This window comes from Tiliqua scincoides, chromosome 6 (genome assembly GCF_035046505.1).
Source record: "Tiliqua scincoides isolate rTilSci1 chromosome 6, rTilSci1.hap2, whole genome shotgun sequence".
Lineage (NCBI taxonomy): Eukaryota > Metazoa > Chordata > Lepidosauria > Squamata > Scincidae > Tiliqua > Tiliqua scincoides.
The window spans coordinates 20,688,547-20,706,238 of NC_089826.1; the positions used below are offsets into that span (position 1 = coordinate 20,688,547).

Consider the following 17,692-nt stretch of genomic DNA (forward strand, 5'->3'; position numbering starts at 1 on the left):
TGTGAGCAAAGAACAGCAGCATTCCACCTATGGGGATGGCGAAGGATGGCGGGTAGTCATTGTTGTTTGGAGGTGCACTTGGCAGGAAAACGGGAGGACTGCCGGGAACGGGGCTTGAAGGAGGACTTCTTAGGCTGCCAGATGGGGCGCTGGGATTTGTAGAAATTCCCGGAGCTGGAACTTGAGGAGTGGGCATGTAAGGAGGCACAAAAGGAATGCTGACGAGGCTTGTTAGTAGATCTAACAGGCTTGGGTCTGGTGGGAAGGATCTTGCACTTCCCCTTGGTCTCCACAAGGAGGGGCTCCAGGTCTTCTCCAAAAAACTTGGTCCCATGGAAGGGTGATAGAGATTTTAGAGGGTCAAACAATCTTCTCTTGTTTGAGAAAAATAACTGAAATAGGAGCCAAGAAAATGACTGTTGTTCCCCTTAAAAAAGGATAGGGGAGTCATTATGTCAAAGTGACCTAAATAAAGAGAACATGTAGATCATAACTTTCCCAAAGGGAAAATTCCAGTATCTCATGTAACCAAAGTTGTGGGCCAGGAACATTTGAGATGCAGGGCAAAATTACCTCCTAATTAAAGCTGGAACCATGCACCAAATCTGTCATAATACGCCCAATAAAGAGGTGGAAGTGACATACAGTGTCACATGGGTAACTTGTTTATCTCACGTTATTTAATGTGGTTTTCTGGGTGTGGTTCTTTGAGAGACAAGATGGGAAGCAAAGGGTGAACATTTGTATCCAAACTGAATCAATTGGCTTGTATAACTTACTAAACAGCTGTAATAAAGCCTCAAAACCCTTTTCATAAAGTCTGTGACTGTTTGGCATTGCGTCAGTTAAAAAAATCTGAAAATCTTTCCAACAAGGGGAGGGCCACCACCTTGGCATGCGACGCAGCATCTATATCCCAATTACACAGCCAAGTACTTCTGCGAACTGCCACCCCAGCAGCCATGGCTCTCGCTGAGAGTTGAAGAGAGTCTGCTGAGGTGTCTGCTGCCGCAGAAGCCATTCTCCAGAGGTCAGAGCGTGCCTTGGAAGGCAGTAAATACTGCTTCACAAACCTTTGCATCCACAAAACTAGCACTCTAGCACTAAGGGAGGAAGCCACGGAGGCCCTGAGGGAGCTAGAGGATGCTTCAAAGACTCGTCTGGTGGCTAACTCAATCATTTTGTCGACCGGATCCTTGGGCAGGCTTTCTGTGACTGTAGGCAGAACTGAGGGAGAGCCCAGGGCAGCTACTGGAGCATCCACCAGGGGCAGCTTAAATTTGGGAAGGTCCTCCTTGGCCACCTTGTAAAATTTTCCCATAGGCCAAGAGGAGTCCCTGGGCTTGGCAGGAGTGGCCCACTCGTCAATGAGTTGTTTGAAATAATCAGGGAGTGGGAACCCTTGAAGGGGCTCCTGATGACTAGGGAAGACAGAGGAGGCCCCCCAGCAAGAGCAGCCAGGCTGGGGGTCAGCAGGCTGAAGTGTAGCAGGTTGAAGTTCCAGGGTGTCAATTATGCCCTGGAATAACTTAGGGAACTGGACTGGGGGGAAAAGGAGGGTGTGCAGTTGATCAGATAAGAGGTCACCCTCCTCTGAAAATTCCCCTTACTTGGAGACTGATCTGGGGAGAGAGTCCTCAGCCTCTGAATTCAACTCAGTTATGACCTGGGAGGGTCTAGATGATCACTGGAGGTCCCCGATTTCTTTTGTTTCTTAGCTGGGGAGGAGAGACCTCAATCTCGATTTCAGCATGGTCAAGAGGAGAAACTGGGGAGCCCGAGTCAGGGCGGATGGTCCTTGCTGAGGGGGAAGACCCAGTCCAGGAATGGGGGCATGCAAGGAAGCCATGGCCAAAGCCATGCTGGTAGAGACAGAGGCGTGCACTATGGACTGGATGGTGGCAAAAAGGTCCTCCCAACTAATAGAAGCTGCCAGCCCCCTGAGGCAGGAGGTGCTACTGGAGAGTCTCTAGCCAGGCTAGCCATGGTAGAGGACTTCAGGCGCTGAGAAAAGAACAGAAAGGAGGGAGGGAATAACTTGCTCACTCCCTGAACCTGCCCCCCCCACATCAAGACCAGTCTGCTCTGTGTCCCTTCTGCAGTTCCAAGGTGCAGGGAGGCATGCAAGGGGGGGAGTGCTTAAGGGCGCCAGGAGAAAAAAGGGGGGAACCAGCCAGACCCCTTTGCCCAGGGGCAATTCAGACTCACCATTTCGGTGGAACCATTTGGAGAGATGGGGGGGGTTGGGCTACATGCACGAGTCCCCAGAGCTGGCTCCAATGACACCTGCAGCTGCAACCTCTATGAGTGAGAGGGAGCTAGAGAGGGGGGTGCGTAAGCGACTTCCCCCAGCCAGATCCCGGCTCTCAGCCACCCGCAGTTGTGCCACATGGCTGAAGCGCGGGAACAGCTGAAAAAAGCCTCTTGTGCCTTTGCCGCTGCTGCTGCTGCTGGCGACGCTTGAGCAGGCTACTGGCCAAGCATCCCCCAGGAGGATTGTAGGAGGTGGGGGGCCCTAAAGCTGTCCGGCCAGGGCCACAACCCCTCTCCTGCCCCAGCAAGCATCAGTTAGGAGCGCAGCCAAGCTGACACGCGCTCCCCAGGCAGCCAAAATGGCCGCTGTGACCTGCTCCGACGGGGCGCAGACCCCAGGAGCCCAAGAGGACACAGGGAGGCTGAGCCACCAGCAGAAGAGGTGGGGGCCAAAGGGCCCAGAGAAAAATGCCCAGAAGGGCAAAAGGAGGCATTGGGCAGGGAAGCTGCCCAGAGCAGCAAAAAACTCGACCTGCTTTCTGCCAGGTAACGTCAGTCTGGGAAGCCAGGGGGTGCTCCTCACCACAGGAAGTTTTCACTTGACCTGCCTGCCTGGGATGAGGAGCTACCCACCCTCGGCTGACTGAACCCACCATGGAGAGCCCACCGGAGAAAGAACGATCAAGATTATACTGAGCAACACCAAGTAGAATAGATGCACCTGAATATTAGAACTTTATAGTATACTCAGACTTTGCTCACAACAGGAGAGGAAACTGAACGCTTTCCACATGCGCTGCCTCAGACGCATTCTCGGCATCACCTGGCAGGACAAAGTTCCAAACAACACTGTCCTGAAATGTGCTGGAATCCCTAGCATGTATGCACTGCTGAAACAGAGATGCCTGCGTTGGCTCGGTCATGTCGTGAGAATGGATGATGGCCGGATCCCAAAGGATCTCCTCTATGGAGATCTCGTGCAAGGAAAGCGCCCTACAGGTAGACCACAGCTGCGATACAAGACATCTGCAAGAGGGATCTGAAGGCCTTAAGAGTGGACCTCAACAAGTGGGAAGCCCTGGTCTCTGAGCGGCCCGCTTGGAGGCAGGCTGTGCAGCATGGCCTTTCCCAGTTTGATGAGACACTTGGCCAACAGTCTGAGGCAAAGAGGCAAAGAAGGAAGGCCCATAGCCAGGGAGACAGACCAGGGACAGACTGCACTTGCTCCCGGTGTGGAAGGGATTGTCACTCCCGAATTGGCCTTTTCAGCCACACTAGACGATGTTCCAAAACCACCTTTCAGAGCGCGATACCATAGTCTCTCGAGACTGACGGTTGCCAACAACAATAGTATACTCATCATTATCTATGCTGGCTGGCAGTAGTTCTCCAAGCTTCAGACAAGAATCTTTCCCATCTCTTCCTGGAGATGCCATGGCTTGGACATGGGACCTTCTGCATGCAGAGCAGCCATTCTGTGGTTGAGCTACAGCCACTTGAGTCTTTTATTGCAGGTGAATTTTAAAAAAAATCCCACAAAGGATTTATATAAAATTTATGCAAGGTGCACAAAAAGCAAACAGAGAGAAGCTTTTTCTCCCTGCCACACAATACAAGAACTTGGGGTTATCCTATGAAACTAACTGGCATTATATTCAAGGCTAAACAAACCAGGACGCTGTTGAGAGTGAAAGGACACACTCATATTATATGATTTTTTTTTGAAACATTTATTATTCACTGACAAATAGATGTTTTGTAAAAAAAAAAAAAAACACTTTATATTGATTATCTGATTGTTTAAAAATAACAGACAGAAAAACTATTCTTGGTGCATATTCACATACCAATTTAAATATTTATTGAGAAGGCTTTGCAACTCTCCAATTAAGCAAACAAGTTTAACCTTGGGCGCAATCCTAACCCCTTATGTCAGTGCTTTCCAGCACTGACATAAGAGCAATGCAGCTCCAAGGTAAGGGAACAAACATTCCCTTACTTTGAGGAGGCCTCCATGAGTGACATCAAACTGCAGGATGCAGCACATGTCCCTTTGGGACCGCTATGCCAGTGCTGGAAAGCACTGACATAAGGGGTTAGGATTGTGCCCCTAGTAATTTAAATTAATGACTGAAAAAATTGCCTTTATGAAGAGGCAGATGTATCAGATACCAGTGTGACAAGACAAACAAGGGGAGATCAACCAAACTGAAGACACAACAGAAAAAGATAAACAGAATTAAGAAAAAAGGGGGTGGGGGAATCACCTTTATGAAGAGACAAAATGAAGAATCAAAACACCAGTGTTACAAGAGGGGGACAACCAGACTGAAGACACAAAACACAGAAAAAGGGGGGGGGTGAACTGCAGAAAATGAAAGTAAATTACAATCTTCATCCTTCAGAGAGGGGCGGGAGACTGACTAAGTAAGAAGGCAGAACTGTGAACGCTAATAGACATGGTGGCTGGAGAAATGTGAAAATTAAATGAAATGGGAAAAAGGGGGGTGGAACTGCAAAGTGAAAGAAAACTGCAAACTCTTTCCCTTCAAAAAGGGATATAGAAAACTACATGGCTTCAACTGATGACAACCAAAAACAAGGCACCCAACAAGGAAGCCCAAAGCCTTTGCCAAAAGTGCAACAAAAAGAAAGTGCTGGCACACTCTGAAAATCAGAAAAACTGACTGGAAGCCATAAGATCAAGGAAGCGCTGCTATGGGTTGAAACAGGGCTCCACCCCTTTAAGCCAGGCACCAACCAGGTGCAACACTTGGTGCCTTGGCCTCAATTCCAGGACAAAAGAGATACTAGAGGAGATGCTGGGGCAACATGTAGAATCTGGGACTGTCCCAGGCAAACCAGGATGTCTGGTCATCCTAGTCTTTGCACAATGCTTACCTCCATACTGATAATGGTCAAGTTCTCTCGTTTCCTCTGTCGATCAGAGGCAAAGGCAGGCAGAGAAGGACCATGGAGAGACTTCTGGGGACAAGTAGGCTTCATCCCACCCTCAGGTGTGCAGCTCCTCAGCTGCTGGGGTAGGAAGTCTCAGAGCTGGAGGACATCATTTTAGAGAGGAGGGAAATGATACCGTAGGGGGGGAACCCTTCTTCAGGGGACTGGCCCGTATCCAGTCGTACTAAGGATACTCCTCGGTTGAAAGAAGATCAGGGGCTTCTTGTAGGAGGTGATTTGACTGTCAGGAACATGGGGGGTGGGGTTTGCAACAGATGTGAGGACCGCATGGTGACTTGCCTGCCTGGTGCGAAGGTTGCAGACATCACGTCTTGTCTAGTTAGGCTGGTAGAGAATGCTGGGGAGGAGGTAGCAGTTGTGGTGCACGTTGGCACCAATGACATGGGGAAATGTAGCCCGGTGGTCCTGGAGTCCAAATTTAGGCTATTGGGTAGGAAGCTGAAAGCCAGGACCCCAAAGGTAGCATTCTCAGAAGTGCTAACTGTTCCACACACAGGGCCAGCTAGGCAGGCAGAGATCAGAGGTCTCAATGCGTAGATGAGATGGTAGTGTAGGGAGGAAAGGTTTAGATTCATGAGGTACTGGGGAATGTTTTGGGACAAGTGGGGCCTGTACAAGAGGGATGGACTTCACTTGAATCAGAATGGAACCAGACTGCTGGCATGTAACATTAAAAACGTGGCAGAGCAGCTTTTAAACTGATCCCTGGAGGAAAGCCGACAGGAGCTGAGGGGATGGGATGAGGATGGGGGGGGGGAGGTTAGAGAACAACAAGATAGAGACAGAGTAGGGGAAGAAATTGGGAATGGAAGCATGATGGGATGTGATCGACAATTTGGCACAATGAGAGGTTGCAGGGATAAAGCAACTAATAAGCAGCCCATCTTGGGGGATTTCTGTATAAGTACTTTTATGTAAATACCCAAAGGTGGGTCCAATTCCACCATAGAACCTCTGTAGGTTAAATTTCCAGGCTCGAGGAGTGATGTAATACTGGGGGCGTGCTATCGTCCTCCAGACCAGAAACCTGAAGGGGACCTTGAAATGAGGAAACAGATCAGGGAAGTGTCAAGGACAGATAGGGTTGTAATCATGGGGGACTTCAATTATCCTCATATCAATTCATGTTCTGGTTACGAAAGAGAAACTGGATTTTTTGACGTGCTAAATGACTGTGCCTTAGAGCAGCTAGCAATGGAGCCCACCAGAGGCTATAAAGGGCAAGGAAGCTTCCTTCCATAAATGGAAGTCTTGCCCTAATGAGGAGAATAAAAAGGAACATAAACTGTGGCAAAAGAAATATAAGAAAGTGATATGGGAGGCCAAGAGAGACTATGAGGAACACATGGCCAGCAACAGTAAGGGGAAAAATAAAAGCTTCTTCAAATATGTGAAATACGTGAATTTGAAATACTTCAAATTCTTACAAAAGTAGGAAACCTGCCAGAGAAGCAATTGGCCCTCTGGATGGTGAGGGAGGGAAAGGGGAGATAAAAGGAGACTTAGAGATGGCAGAGAAATTAAATGAGTTCTGTGCTTCTGTCTTCAGAGCAGAAGACCTCGGGTAGATACCACTGCCCAAACGGCCCCTCCTGACAAAGGAATTAAGTTGGATAGAGGTTAAAGAGAAGATGCTTCAGACTTAATAGACAAATTAAAGATCAAGAAGTCACTGGGCCCTAATGGCATTCACACATGAACATAAGAACATGAGTTATTAAGGAACTGAAGAATTAAGTTGCTGATCTCTTGATTAAGATATGCAAATTGTCCCTTAAATTGGCCACGGTGCCAGAGAACCGTGGGAAGGAGAGGGGACCGGGGAAACTATAGGCCGGTCAGCTTAACATCTGTTCCAGGTAAGAAGGTGGAATGCTTCATCAAAGATAGAATCTTAAGACACATAGACAAACAAGTCTTGCTGAGGGAGAATCAGCATGGCTTCTGTAGGGGTAATACTTGGTTCACAAACCTTTTAGAATTCTTTGAAAAGGTCAACAGGCATGTGGATGCAGGAGAACCCATGGACATTATATATCTGAACTTTCAGAAGATGTTTGACACGGTCCCTCACCAAAGGCTGCTGAAAAAACTCCACAGTCAGGGAATTAGAGGGCAGGTCCTCTCCTGGATTAGGAACTGGTTGAGGACCAGGAAACAGAGAATGGGTGTCAATGGGCAATTTTCACAATGGAGAGAGGTGAAAAGCGGTGTGCCCCAAGGATCTGTCCTGGGACCAGTGCTTTTCAACCTCTTCATAAATGACATGGAGACAGGGGTGAGCAGTGAGGTTGCAAAGTTTGCAGACGACACCAAACCTTTCCAAGTGGTGAAGACCAGAAGTGATAGTGAGGAGCTCCAGAAGGATCTCTCCAGACTGGCAGAACAGGCAACAAAATGGCAGATGCGCTTCAATGTCAGTAAGTGTAAGTTCATGCACACTGGGGCAAAAAAATCAAAACTTTAGATATAGGCTGATGGGTTCTGAGCTGTCTGTGATAGATCAGGAGAGAGATCTTGGGGTGGTGGTGGACAGGTCGATGAAAGTGTCAACTCAATGTGCGGCGGCAATTAAGAAGGCCAATTCTATGCTTGGGATCATTAGGAAAGGTATTGAGAACAAAACGGCTAATATTATAATGCCGTTGTACAAATCTATGGTAAGGCCGCACCTGGAGTATTGTGTCCAGTTCTGGTCGCCGCATCTCAAAAAAGACATAGTGGAAATGGAAAAGGTGCAAAAGAGAGCGACTAAGATGATTACGGGGCTGGGGCACCTTCCTTATGAGGAAAGGCTACGGCGTTTGGGCCTCTTCAGCCTAGAAAAGAGACGCCTGAGGGGGGGCATGATTGAGACATACAAAATTATGCAGGGGATGGACAGAGTGGATAGGGAGATGCTCTTTACACTCTCACATAACACCAGAATCAGGGGACATCCACTAAAATTGAGTGTTGGGAGAATTAAAACAGACAAGAGAAAATGTTTCTTTACTCAGCGTGTGGCTGGCCTGTGGAACTCCTTGCCACAGGATGTGGTGACGGCATCTGGCCTAGACGCCTTTAAAAAGGGATTGGACACGTTTCTGGAGGAAAATCCATTACGGGGTACAAGCCATGATGTGTATGCGCAACCTCCTGATTTTAGAAATGGGCTATGTCAGAAGGCCAGATGCAAGGGAGGGCACCAGGATGAGGTCTCTTGTTATCTGGTGTGCTCCCTGGGGCATTTGGTGGGCTGCTGTGAGATACAGGAAGCTGGACTAGATGGGCCTATGGCCTGATCCAGTGGGGCTGTTCTTATGTTCTTATGACCTAGAGACAAGGTTGAGCAGCGAGGTGGCTAAGTTTGCAGATGACACCAAACTTTTCCAAGTGGTGACCTGAAACGATTGTGAGGAGCTCCAGAAGAATCACTCCAAACAGGGAGAATGGGCAGCAAAATGGCAGATGCATTTCAATGTAACTAAGTGTAAAGTAATGCACATTGGGGCAAAAAAATCAAAACAGGATTGGTGATGGCATCTGGTCTAGATGCTTTTAAAAGGGGATTGGACAAATTTCTGGAGGAAAGTCCATCGTGGATTACAAGCCATGATGTGTATGTGCAACCTCCTGATTTTAGAAATCGGCTAAATCAGAATGCCAGATGCACCAGGATGCAGGTCTCTTGCTGTCTTATGTGCTCCCTGGGGCATTTGGTGGGCCTCTGTGAGATACAGGAAGCTGGACTAGATGGGCCTATGGCCTGATCCTGCAGAGCTGTTCTTATGTTCTTATCCAATGGAGTTCAGACCAGTCATTTAGCAAACCTACAAGATGAACTATGCTAAAGGCTTCATCAAAAGCCACCAAGGGAGCATCACAGTGCCCTTCAGAGGTTATTTTTAGCACCTTGTGGAACAATGCCAAATATGAGAATTCACAAAATTATGCATGGTGTGGGAGGAAATTTTTCTCTCTTAATTGCAGAAATTGGGATAATCAAGTGAAACCAACTGGCAGAAGATTCAGGACAATGTTCTTCTGCACAAGACGCATAATGTATTTATGGAATCTAATGCCATAAGACATGGTAGCGGTCACTGGTTTAGATGCCTTTAAAAAGGGGTGCTCAACAAATTCATGGAGTATAGGTCTGTCAACACTTGTTAGCCATAACTGAATAGAAGCTCCTGCTTCAGAGGGAGTTTCTCTCTGCATACCAGATGCTGAGCACCAAAGGCAGAAGAAAGCTGTGGCCTTCATGCCCTGATTCTGTCTTCCCAGGTCCCAGCCTGGAAACTACAAAAGCAGGAGGATGCTAGTCTAGATGGGCCTTCGGTTTGATCCTGCAAGTTTCTACTTATGTTCTTAGAAATTGGAAAAGGAGCAAAAGTCAGTCATTCCTTACCTTTTCCAGGGTGCTGAAGGAAGGCCAGGACTGAAAGCCATACTCAGAGGCAAAGCGTGTTCTGGGGTATGAGGTCCAATCCCAGCAGTCTTGGAGATAATTGTAGTAATGAATATCTCCATAATGGGTGTCATCGGGGTTTAGGGCCAGCCAGCCTTCCTCTGCAGACTTCAAACCATTTGTAGGACTTGAAGTAATATAAGGACGACTCTTATCCTCCTGGGTTTAATGAAATAAATAAATTTATTTGAATAAATAAATTCATGAAATAATACAAGTTGGACAAACCACAATTTGGAAAGCAAATACATAAATAATATCCTGAATTGCTGAGTCTATGCCTATTTTCTCATATTTTGATATCTCATTTCTGCTTTGCTAGTGAATGCACGCACACACAACTTGCTAAATATTTGTGTCGGGGCTGTGGTGCACATGCCCTGGGGGCCAGCAAATGCCAGGGAACCCCGAGGGCTTCCGTGTCACCTCCTGGGCCTGGCATCACCCTGCAACAGCCAGGCCTGTGAGCACGAACAGTTTTGTATAGCCTTTGTCAGTCCATCAGAAAGCAAAAGAGATTAGGTGGAAGAACCATTAAGAACTTTCCAGATGATTTTTTTAGCATAACAGATACACAGTTGTGTTCCATCTGTTCTAGTAAGTCCAGATCCCTTCCTTCTAAATCAGTGTTTCTCAAACTGTGGGTCACGACCCATTAGGTGGTTCGTGAGCCAATTTCACTTGGGTTACCATTCATTTCAGTGTACATTTTATTTTTGATATACAGTTATAACCTAATTATCCACAGATTTTTCACCCACACTTTTATCTCAACATGATGAGAAGGGCCCTTTAAATCAAAAGAAAAAAAGATAACAATAGTTTAACAATAGTCTCGTTAATGGGGAAGAGGGCAGCCAGTAGACAATCCATCAAACATTCTCTCTCCAGGCACTTAGAACAGCCTCACTCCTGGGCAAGTGACCTCTCGATTCCCCCTAAGCACATGAAAGAATGCAAATCATTATCACTTCCTCCATTCCTTCCCTGCGCTGGGCTCCTGGGGAAGGAAGGGATCACTGCTTTGGAGTGAAGCCTTTCTAAGCACCTGGAGAGAGACTGATTGGCTCTATATGCATTACAAAAGGTCAGCAAGGCTGTTTTTAAACCACTGAACAAAAGGACATTGTTTTGATTTGCTTTAGTGCGATTTCTGCCATCCACAAGAGTTCTGGGAACAGAACCCTCACGAATAATGAGACGCAGCCTGTATTAGACTTGATGCTACTGTGGTATGTGACTGCATTTGGGGAAATGTTACAGATCTGTAATTTTAACAGACTACTATGTATATGCTTTTAAGAATGATAATCTATGGCAGTTTGAAAACCGCTGCCTTACCAAATCCCTTGCCTCATGCTGGCAAGAAACATTAGGAGGAGGATTAGATTTATACACAAACCAATCAAGACTGGGAGACAAATAGGGAATTGCACACTCACAAACCCCTGCCTAAGAGACTAGCTCTAGTTTTGTACTGAGGGAATGATTACATGTGTGTATTAGGCTATGTCCTTTGGGGTATCAGGGAGCATAAGGTGCAATCCTAAGCTACTTTTCCAATACCAGCATAAGGGCAATGCAGCTCCAAGATAAGGGAAAAAACATTCCTTTACCTTAAGGGAATAATAATAATAATAATAATAATAATAATAATAATAATAATAATAATAATAATAATAATAATAATAATAGGAGGCCTCAGTGACTGCCATCCAACTGCAAGATGCAGCACAAACCCCATTGGCACAGCTATACCAATGTTGGAAAGTTGGTTAGGATTTGGGCCTCAATAATTTGAGCACCAGGACTGATCTTTAGTCCACCACTTCACTGGGTAAACTGTCCCCAGAGTATTAAATGTTGCATATCATAATTCTGAAGAATCACATGTACATGTATACAAAATGCTTCTCTTCTCCCTCCATTTCCCTTCCGCCTATTAAAGGCCAATTCACATTTTGCATAGCAATCATGCTTGCAACATGTTCAGCAATATTCACAGAACAAATTGCCATAAAGTGTGAAGAAGAAACTCAGTTCTCCAAATGCAAGGATATGGTAAGCATTGTGTTTACAGGCTAATTGCAGCTCCCTGGTGCATGCCCATCACATTTCTTAACTGTATGCAGAAGCACATGTTTTTTTTAAAAGCATGTAGTGCAAGTATTGAAGACATAAGGGCCAAGAGTGCCCTGGCAGCCCAGAGGAGACCCTGGGATGCTGTATTCTTATGCGAACAATGCAATAGGCCACTAGTTTCTTTTACAGATTCATAAAATCCATATAGTCTCTGTACATAATCATTTTCTTGTTACAAGCTGAAAAGGGCACACCTCTTAGCTGGAGATGTTTCTATTTAGGAATGTGCTTTGAACATGTTATCCTTTTGGTATGAAACAGGGACTTTATAATGAGTCATGCTAAGCCCTGTCAGTACTTTATTATGAGCAGACAAAGGCCTAGGTGATATATTTGTTGGACACTAACAAGCTTTGGAGATGTCATTTCCAGGAACTCATGTGATTTCAGAGAAATGGAAAGCTAAAAACATGCTTTATGCGCATTTCAAGGTTTTGGGAAAACAAGTGTACAACATGCATGCTTAATTTTATATAACAAGAAACTTACTAACTAACTTGCTAAATAAATATTTTATAAATATGTAATAGAGATATCTAACACATAATAGACAGGTGTCTAAAAGTTTTGAACACCTTTGTTAGGGTGTGCATCTCTTCAGAGCTGACCTGTGTCAGACATGCTGGTTGTGCAATGAGCAACTGTTGTGCAACAAGCAATCTTAATGATAAAGAAAGGAAAGAATCTCTTAAAGTGGAAGCTGCCTAAGTTTCAGTGTGTGATTTCTCCAGATCAGAATCCTAGGGGAGCACCTGGTTCCCTAATACACCAGTTTACATGAGGTCAGCTAAGCCATTCAACAATCTTATCACCCCCAAAGCAAGTCCCCTTCAACTCTATGTAAAGGCAATCAAAGGAGATAATATGTTAATATAGATATTAAAGAGGAACCGAAAACTTTGGGAACACTTGAATAAATGAGGAACAAAAGCAGATGAAATGACTATCAGGACTTTTTGAGCATATCGACCTCTGCTCAAGGAGATCAGGCATTTCCAGTTCTTATAACATAAGCAAAATGTCACTCATTTTCCAAACTAAAGAAACAATTTGCAATTCAGCAGAATTTATTAAACAGGCTCACCCTTCGTATACTGGAAAATCAGTACTTACAGCAAGCACAATTTCTCGGATGTTCTCTACGTAAAGAGTCACATAATCTTTTTTATAAATGCCCATCACTGCAGATGGAATAGAGAACCAGTTGCTCGCAATTGCAATCTCATTTTCATTGTTCCCACTCCATAAAATGATGGATGGATGAGATTTTAGCCTTTTCACCTGAAAACAAAAGCAAAATTTCCAACTTCTAACACAAATACTTGCATTTTGTTCTTAAAAATGGGTAAAGTCAGAAATGCTAATTGCTTAATTGACAATGATATAAGTGAAATATGGAATTGCCAAATGCCGTAAACCATTTTTGTCCAACTTTGCATATATGCAAAAGGAATCAAATGTGTACCCCAGTGGGCAGGGCAAAAATGGGTTAATTCACCTGCAAAATGGACAAAATTTTACTGGGTGTTGACTTTTCAACTTTTGAAATGACTTTTGCTTTCCATATTATCCAGGGAATAAAAAATTCACCTATAGATCCTTGCCTATAAGGCGAGAAATTCCTGCCAATAAATCAAACTTAGATCATCTCCTCTCCTTAACTGCAAGGTCACTCAGGGGTCAGGGATGTTCAAGCAAGTCCTTGCACAGGGAGAAGCAAGAGAACAATGCAGAGACAATTACAGGATTCTTAATATCCATGGCAATCTCTCCAGGGCAAAGCTGTAGCCGAAGTTCACCCTTTATTCTGAGGAAAAAAAGCAAGCCAGCGCTCAAGGCTTTCATTTAAATCAGACAAACCTCATTTTCTTTAGCAAACCCTTCTGCACCTTTGTTCCATTTTGCAAATGTTTAGCAGAGATCTGGTTTTTTAAACACCAGAATTTAATCCCCATTTCCAATTGAAACAAAGTCCAAGGCTACAGTTCAGTTCAGTGACTAGATGTAATGGATGCAGATGCAATGGAGGATTCACAGTGGAGAGACAAGATTCACATTGGAAAGACAAGCAATAAGGAATGAGCGTGACCAAGTACAGCAACCCTATTTACTTAGAAGTAGATCTTATTGCTTTCCATGAGTGTTATTCTTAAATAATGGTGCATTGAATAATTCAGTGCATTGAATAATGGTGCACTGAATAATTCAGAATAACACCCATTGAAAGCAATGGAGTAACTAGGGTTGCAACTATTTGTAGCTGCACTTGCTCACACTCATTCCTTGTTGCTTGTCTCTCCATTGTGATTGAACTGCACTTTCCCAGTTATGTGTTGTATGTTATAAGTAGAGCTTCTGGCTTAACACACCAGGCACCTTAAAGAAGGATTTGATTACTGATACTGATATGTTGTTTAAAGTGCACTTACTCCAATAGCTAAGTTTAAACCCCTCCCCCAACTTATCCAGGGGTCATAGAAAATTTTGTGATTTTGTTTTATTTTATTTTGGCTCGGTTTATCTGTGAGATTGATGTATGCTCTCAAGTATCTTCAGTGGCCCTAGAAGTTGTAAATCAGTCACTTTGCTCAACCAGAATTTCTGCAGGATCAATCGATCCCGTATGGGCACTTTTTAAACACTTGCCACTTACACTCATATTTGATAAACCAAGTAAAATAACATTTAACCTGGCACTTTCCTCAAAGCCCTTAATGTATAACGTCCCACTAAAAACAGTGCATAAGGTTCTGATGGTCATGTCTTGTTCCCAAACAGAAGTTTTCAGGGCTGAGGTGCGGGGGGAGGCAGACTTATCACATTTGAAATACCATGTACATTTTTGAAACTATGAAGAGACTTGCTTCTCTACAAACCGCTCTAGAGTCCAGGGGGCATTTCACACACCATGCACTTGCAAGCCCACAAGTATACCTAGGGAGCCTCAGCTAATTCTGACCCATAAAAACGGAACCTGCATTTGAAAACTCTATTGATGCATTTCATAGTTGGCTTGTTTTGGTGTAGAATTAAGTCTTCATAAGTTGTCATAAGCTTACACCTAAAAAAAACTGCTTGCAAAGTGGCCCTAGAACTTGCAAAATGGCACTACCTACCAGAACCTCAGAGAAGAAAATAGGAAGAGGAGCTCTCAATGAAACAGCAGAAAAAGAGGACACTGCTCACTCAAGTTTGAAAGACAAAAAGGAATTCAAACTTGCTCCCAAGAAGCAAGTTAGGCAGATCAGAAACAAATATGGACTCCTCCTTATTCTGATGGAATTGCTTCACAACACAAATCTGAAGGAAGAGGGTATCTTATGGCCCGATTCTGGGAGCTGCCACAATGAGGCAGCAACTCACATTATCAGGACTAAAGATCCTGGACCTATCTCCAGTATAACAGCAACCAATGTTCCTGTGCTAAGGCCAGTCTTTTGCGGGGTGGGATGTGCACTGGCTCTTGGACCCAGTGAGTCAGCAAACTCAAGAGAAATGAGGACTTCCCCTCTACCGTCCACAATACTTTTAAAGGAACATGCACAGTGCTTTTAATGGACCATGTGTGCAAGCAGTTCCAAGAGGTCCGTGGGGTTGTAGACTCATTCCTTGGTAGAATCTATAAGCGAGAAGAAAGGATAGAAAGAACAGAAAGTGAAAGAAGCAAAGGAGCTAGTTTACATCTGGCACAGTTCATGCAGATTCCCAGATGGGATTTACAATAATCTACTAATTGGTAGAACTGTATTGGCTTCTGCCTTTCCATTGGACCATTTCAGCAACGTGGAGAGGGGGGATTTGCTGCATGGGTAACAGCCTATCCTCCATACCTACTTTACCCAGGCTTCGCGCACTGGAGAGGACACTCTGTTCCAGAACCACCATTCAGAGCAAGATACCATAGTCTTCAGAGACTGAAGGATTGCAACTAATTGGTCCTTTGCTGTCATTTTGTTGTGAGAGATTTGTTTGGTTTGTTTTTTGGATGCTATGACTATTCATTTTACTTTTGAATTACTCTTACCATTTCTTGTTATTTTTTATTTTATATTATTTATTTTAATTTGTTTTTATTTTTATTATTTTAAGCTGCCTTGGATTTCCCCACTGAGATAAGAACAAGCAGGATAGAAAACTTTAAAATAAATACATGACAAAATCAATTGCACATATTTGGTAAAGTGAACTGGACTGGTTTCCAAGAAAGCTTGTGCTTTCCTTAGGATGGCACAAGACTGTGTTCATTTTTGCTGCAAAAGACTAACATGATTATCCTTCTGCAAGCAAAAAGACGAAATGATTACCCAATGCTAGTTGAAAAAACGTAGATCTTGAATGCTACTGGATAGAATATCATACCTGATGAGTGATTTCTGCTCTTATTGAGTTCAGGTAGCTCTGGTCAGTTGGGTACAGGGCACAAGCAAACATAAAATCCTGCCAAATCTAGAGAATTAAAAAAGAAAGAAAGAACTCAACCAACAGCCAACACTTTCCAGCTCATACCATTCATGGATTGTCTTTAAAAAAAAAAAAAAAAGACACCACTTTTTCTCTTAAAACATACTGTTCTTAAATAATTGAATAAATATAAGATGTCCACAAAAATGTGATTGTGCCAATAGGCTATAACTCATGGTTAGAAAGTCGTTATTGTTTTCCTGCTGCAAAGGGGCCCCCTCTCAGCTGTGCTTATGCTTGCATTCAACCTTCTTAAAAATGTTCCTCTGTGGATGAAACTTTCTGTGTCTGGTCTCAAGTCAAAGAACGATCTGCCTTCCATGGAAGAATTTATTTATTTATTTATTTATTTATTTAGTGTATGGCATATAATTCATGGACTTATATATAATTAGACTAGGTCAAATGTCAATGTCCAGTTCGTCCAGCCATCATGGAAGAATGATTTAAAATGATAGCAGAAGGTAATTGCCCCCTTTGATGTTTTGTAAAAATGGTCAGTCCTGTATAATCTGAAGGCCACCTCACTAGAGGCTAGGAAAACCAGTCACAGAGAACACTTCTATCTCCTATCAAAGTAATATTGTGATGAAATATTCTAGAATCTTTAACGTAGCTCCAGACACACCTATGACGCAAAGTGAAACAGAAACACCTGGGGCATTTCCTCTTCATATCTCCAAAATACACAAAATAGTGTTTGTACATTTCTTGTAGAGCACGCGGGAGGTCTCTCCTGACCTTGTGACTCACTCTACAGGCCTCTGCATGCCTCAAAATGACCCTTGAAGCCTCCAGAAGCCACATATGTTTTTGGAAGCAAATTGCAAGTTGCTTCCGAAAACCAAAATTGGCTTATGGAGGCCTCTGAGGGCCATTCTGGGACAGGGAGCCATTTAGTTATTTGATTTTTCTCTGTAAACCGCTTTGTGAACTTTTAGTTGAAAAGCGGTATATAAATACTGTTAATAATTAATAATTCTGAGGCTTGCAAAGGCCTGCAGAATGGGTCACTGGGCTGGGAGAGGCCTCAGTAAGTAATGGGAGAGCAAGAGCAAGGCTGGGAAGGAGGACCAGATCCACTGGGAATAATAATAATAATAATAAAACTTTATTTCTATCCCGCCCTTCTCCCCAAAGGGACCCAGGGCGGCTAACAACATATAAAACAGATTAAAACATAATTTCACAAACAGATAAAAACACATTAAAAAACACATTAGCAGAACCCCTAAAAACAGTAGTCAGATAACAGTCAGAATAAAAGAGCATAAAACAGCAGTACTTAGAGGAATCAAGCCTGTAGAAAGCAACTAAAAGATGTATAAAAGATGTTAAAAAGGCCATGAAGTCAGAAGGCTTGGTTAAACAGCAAGGTCTTCAGGCCTCGCCGAAAAGTCTCCA

The 17,692-nt window shown here is 44.0% G+C and overlaps 1 protein-coding gene across 1 annotated transcript in view; it reads right to left on the reverse strand.

Annotated features, from left to right (window-relative positions):
• LOC136655351 (beta-mannosidase-like) overlaps positions 1-17,692 on the reverse strand; it is a 71,269-nt gene that overhangs the window by 12,075 nt on the left and 41,502 nt on the right. Inside the window, exons 10-12 of the mRNA XM_066631724.1 lie at positions 16,187-16,273; positions 12,941-13,108; positions 9,626-9,844 (exon numbers count right to left, since the gene is read on the reverse strand). Coding sequence (XP_066487821.1) covers positions 9,626-9,844; positions 12,941-13,108; positions 16,187-16,273 — 474 coding nt within the window. The remainder of the gene's footprint in view (positions 1-9,625; positions 9,845-12,940; positions 13,109-16,186; positions 16,274-17,692) is intronic.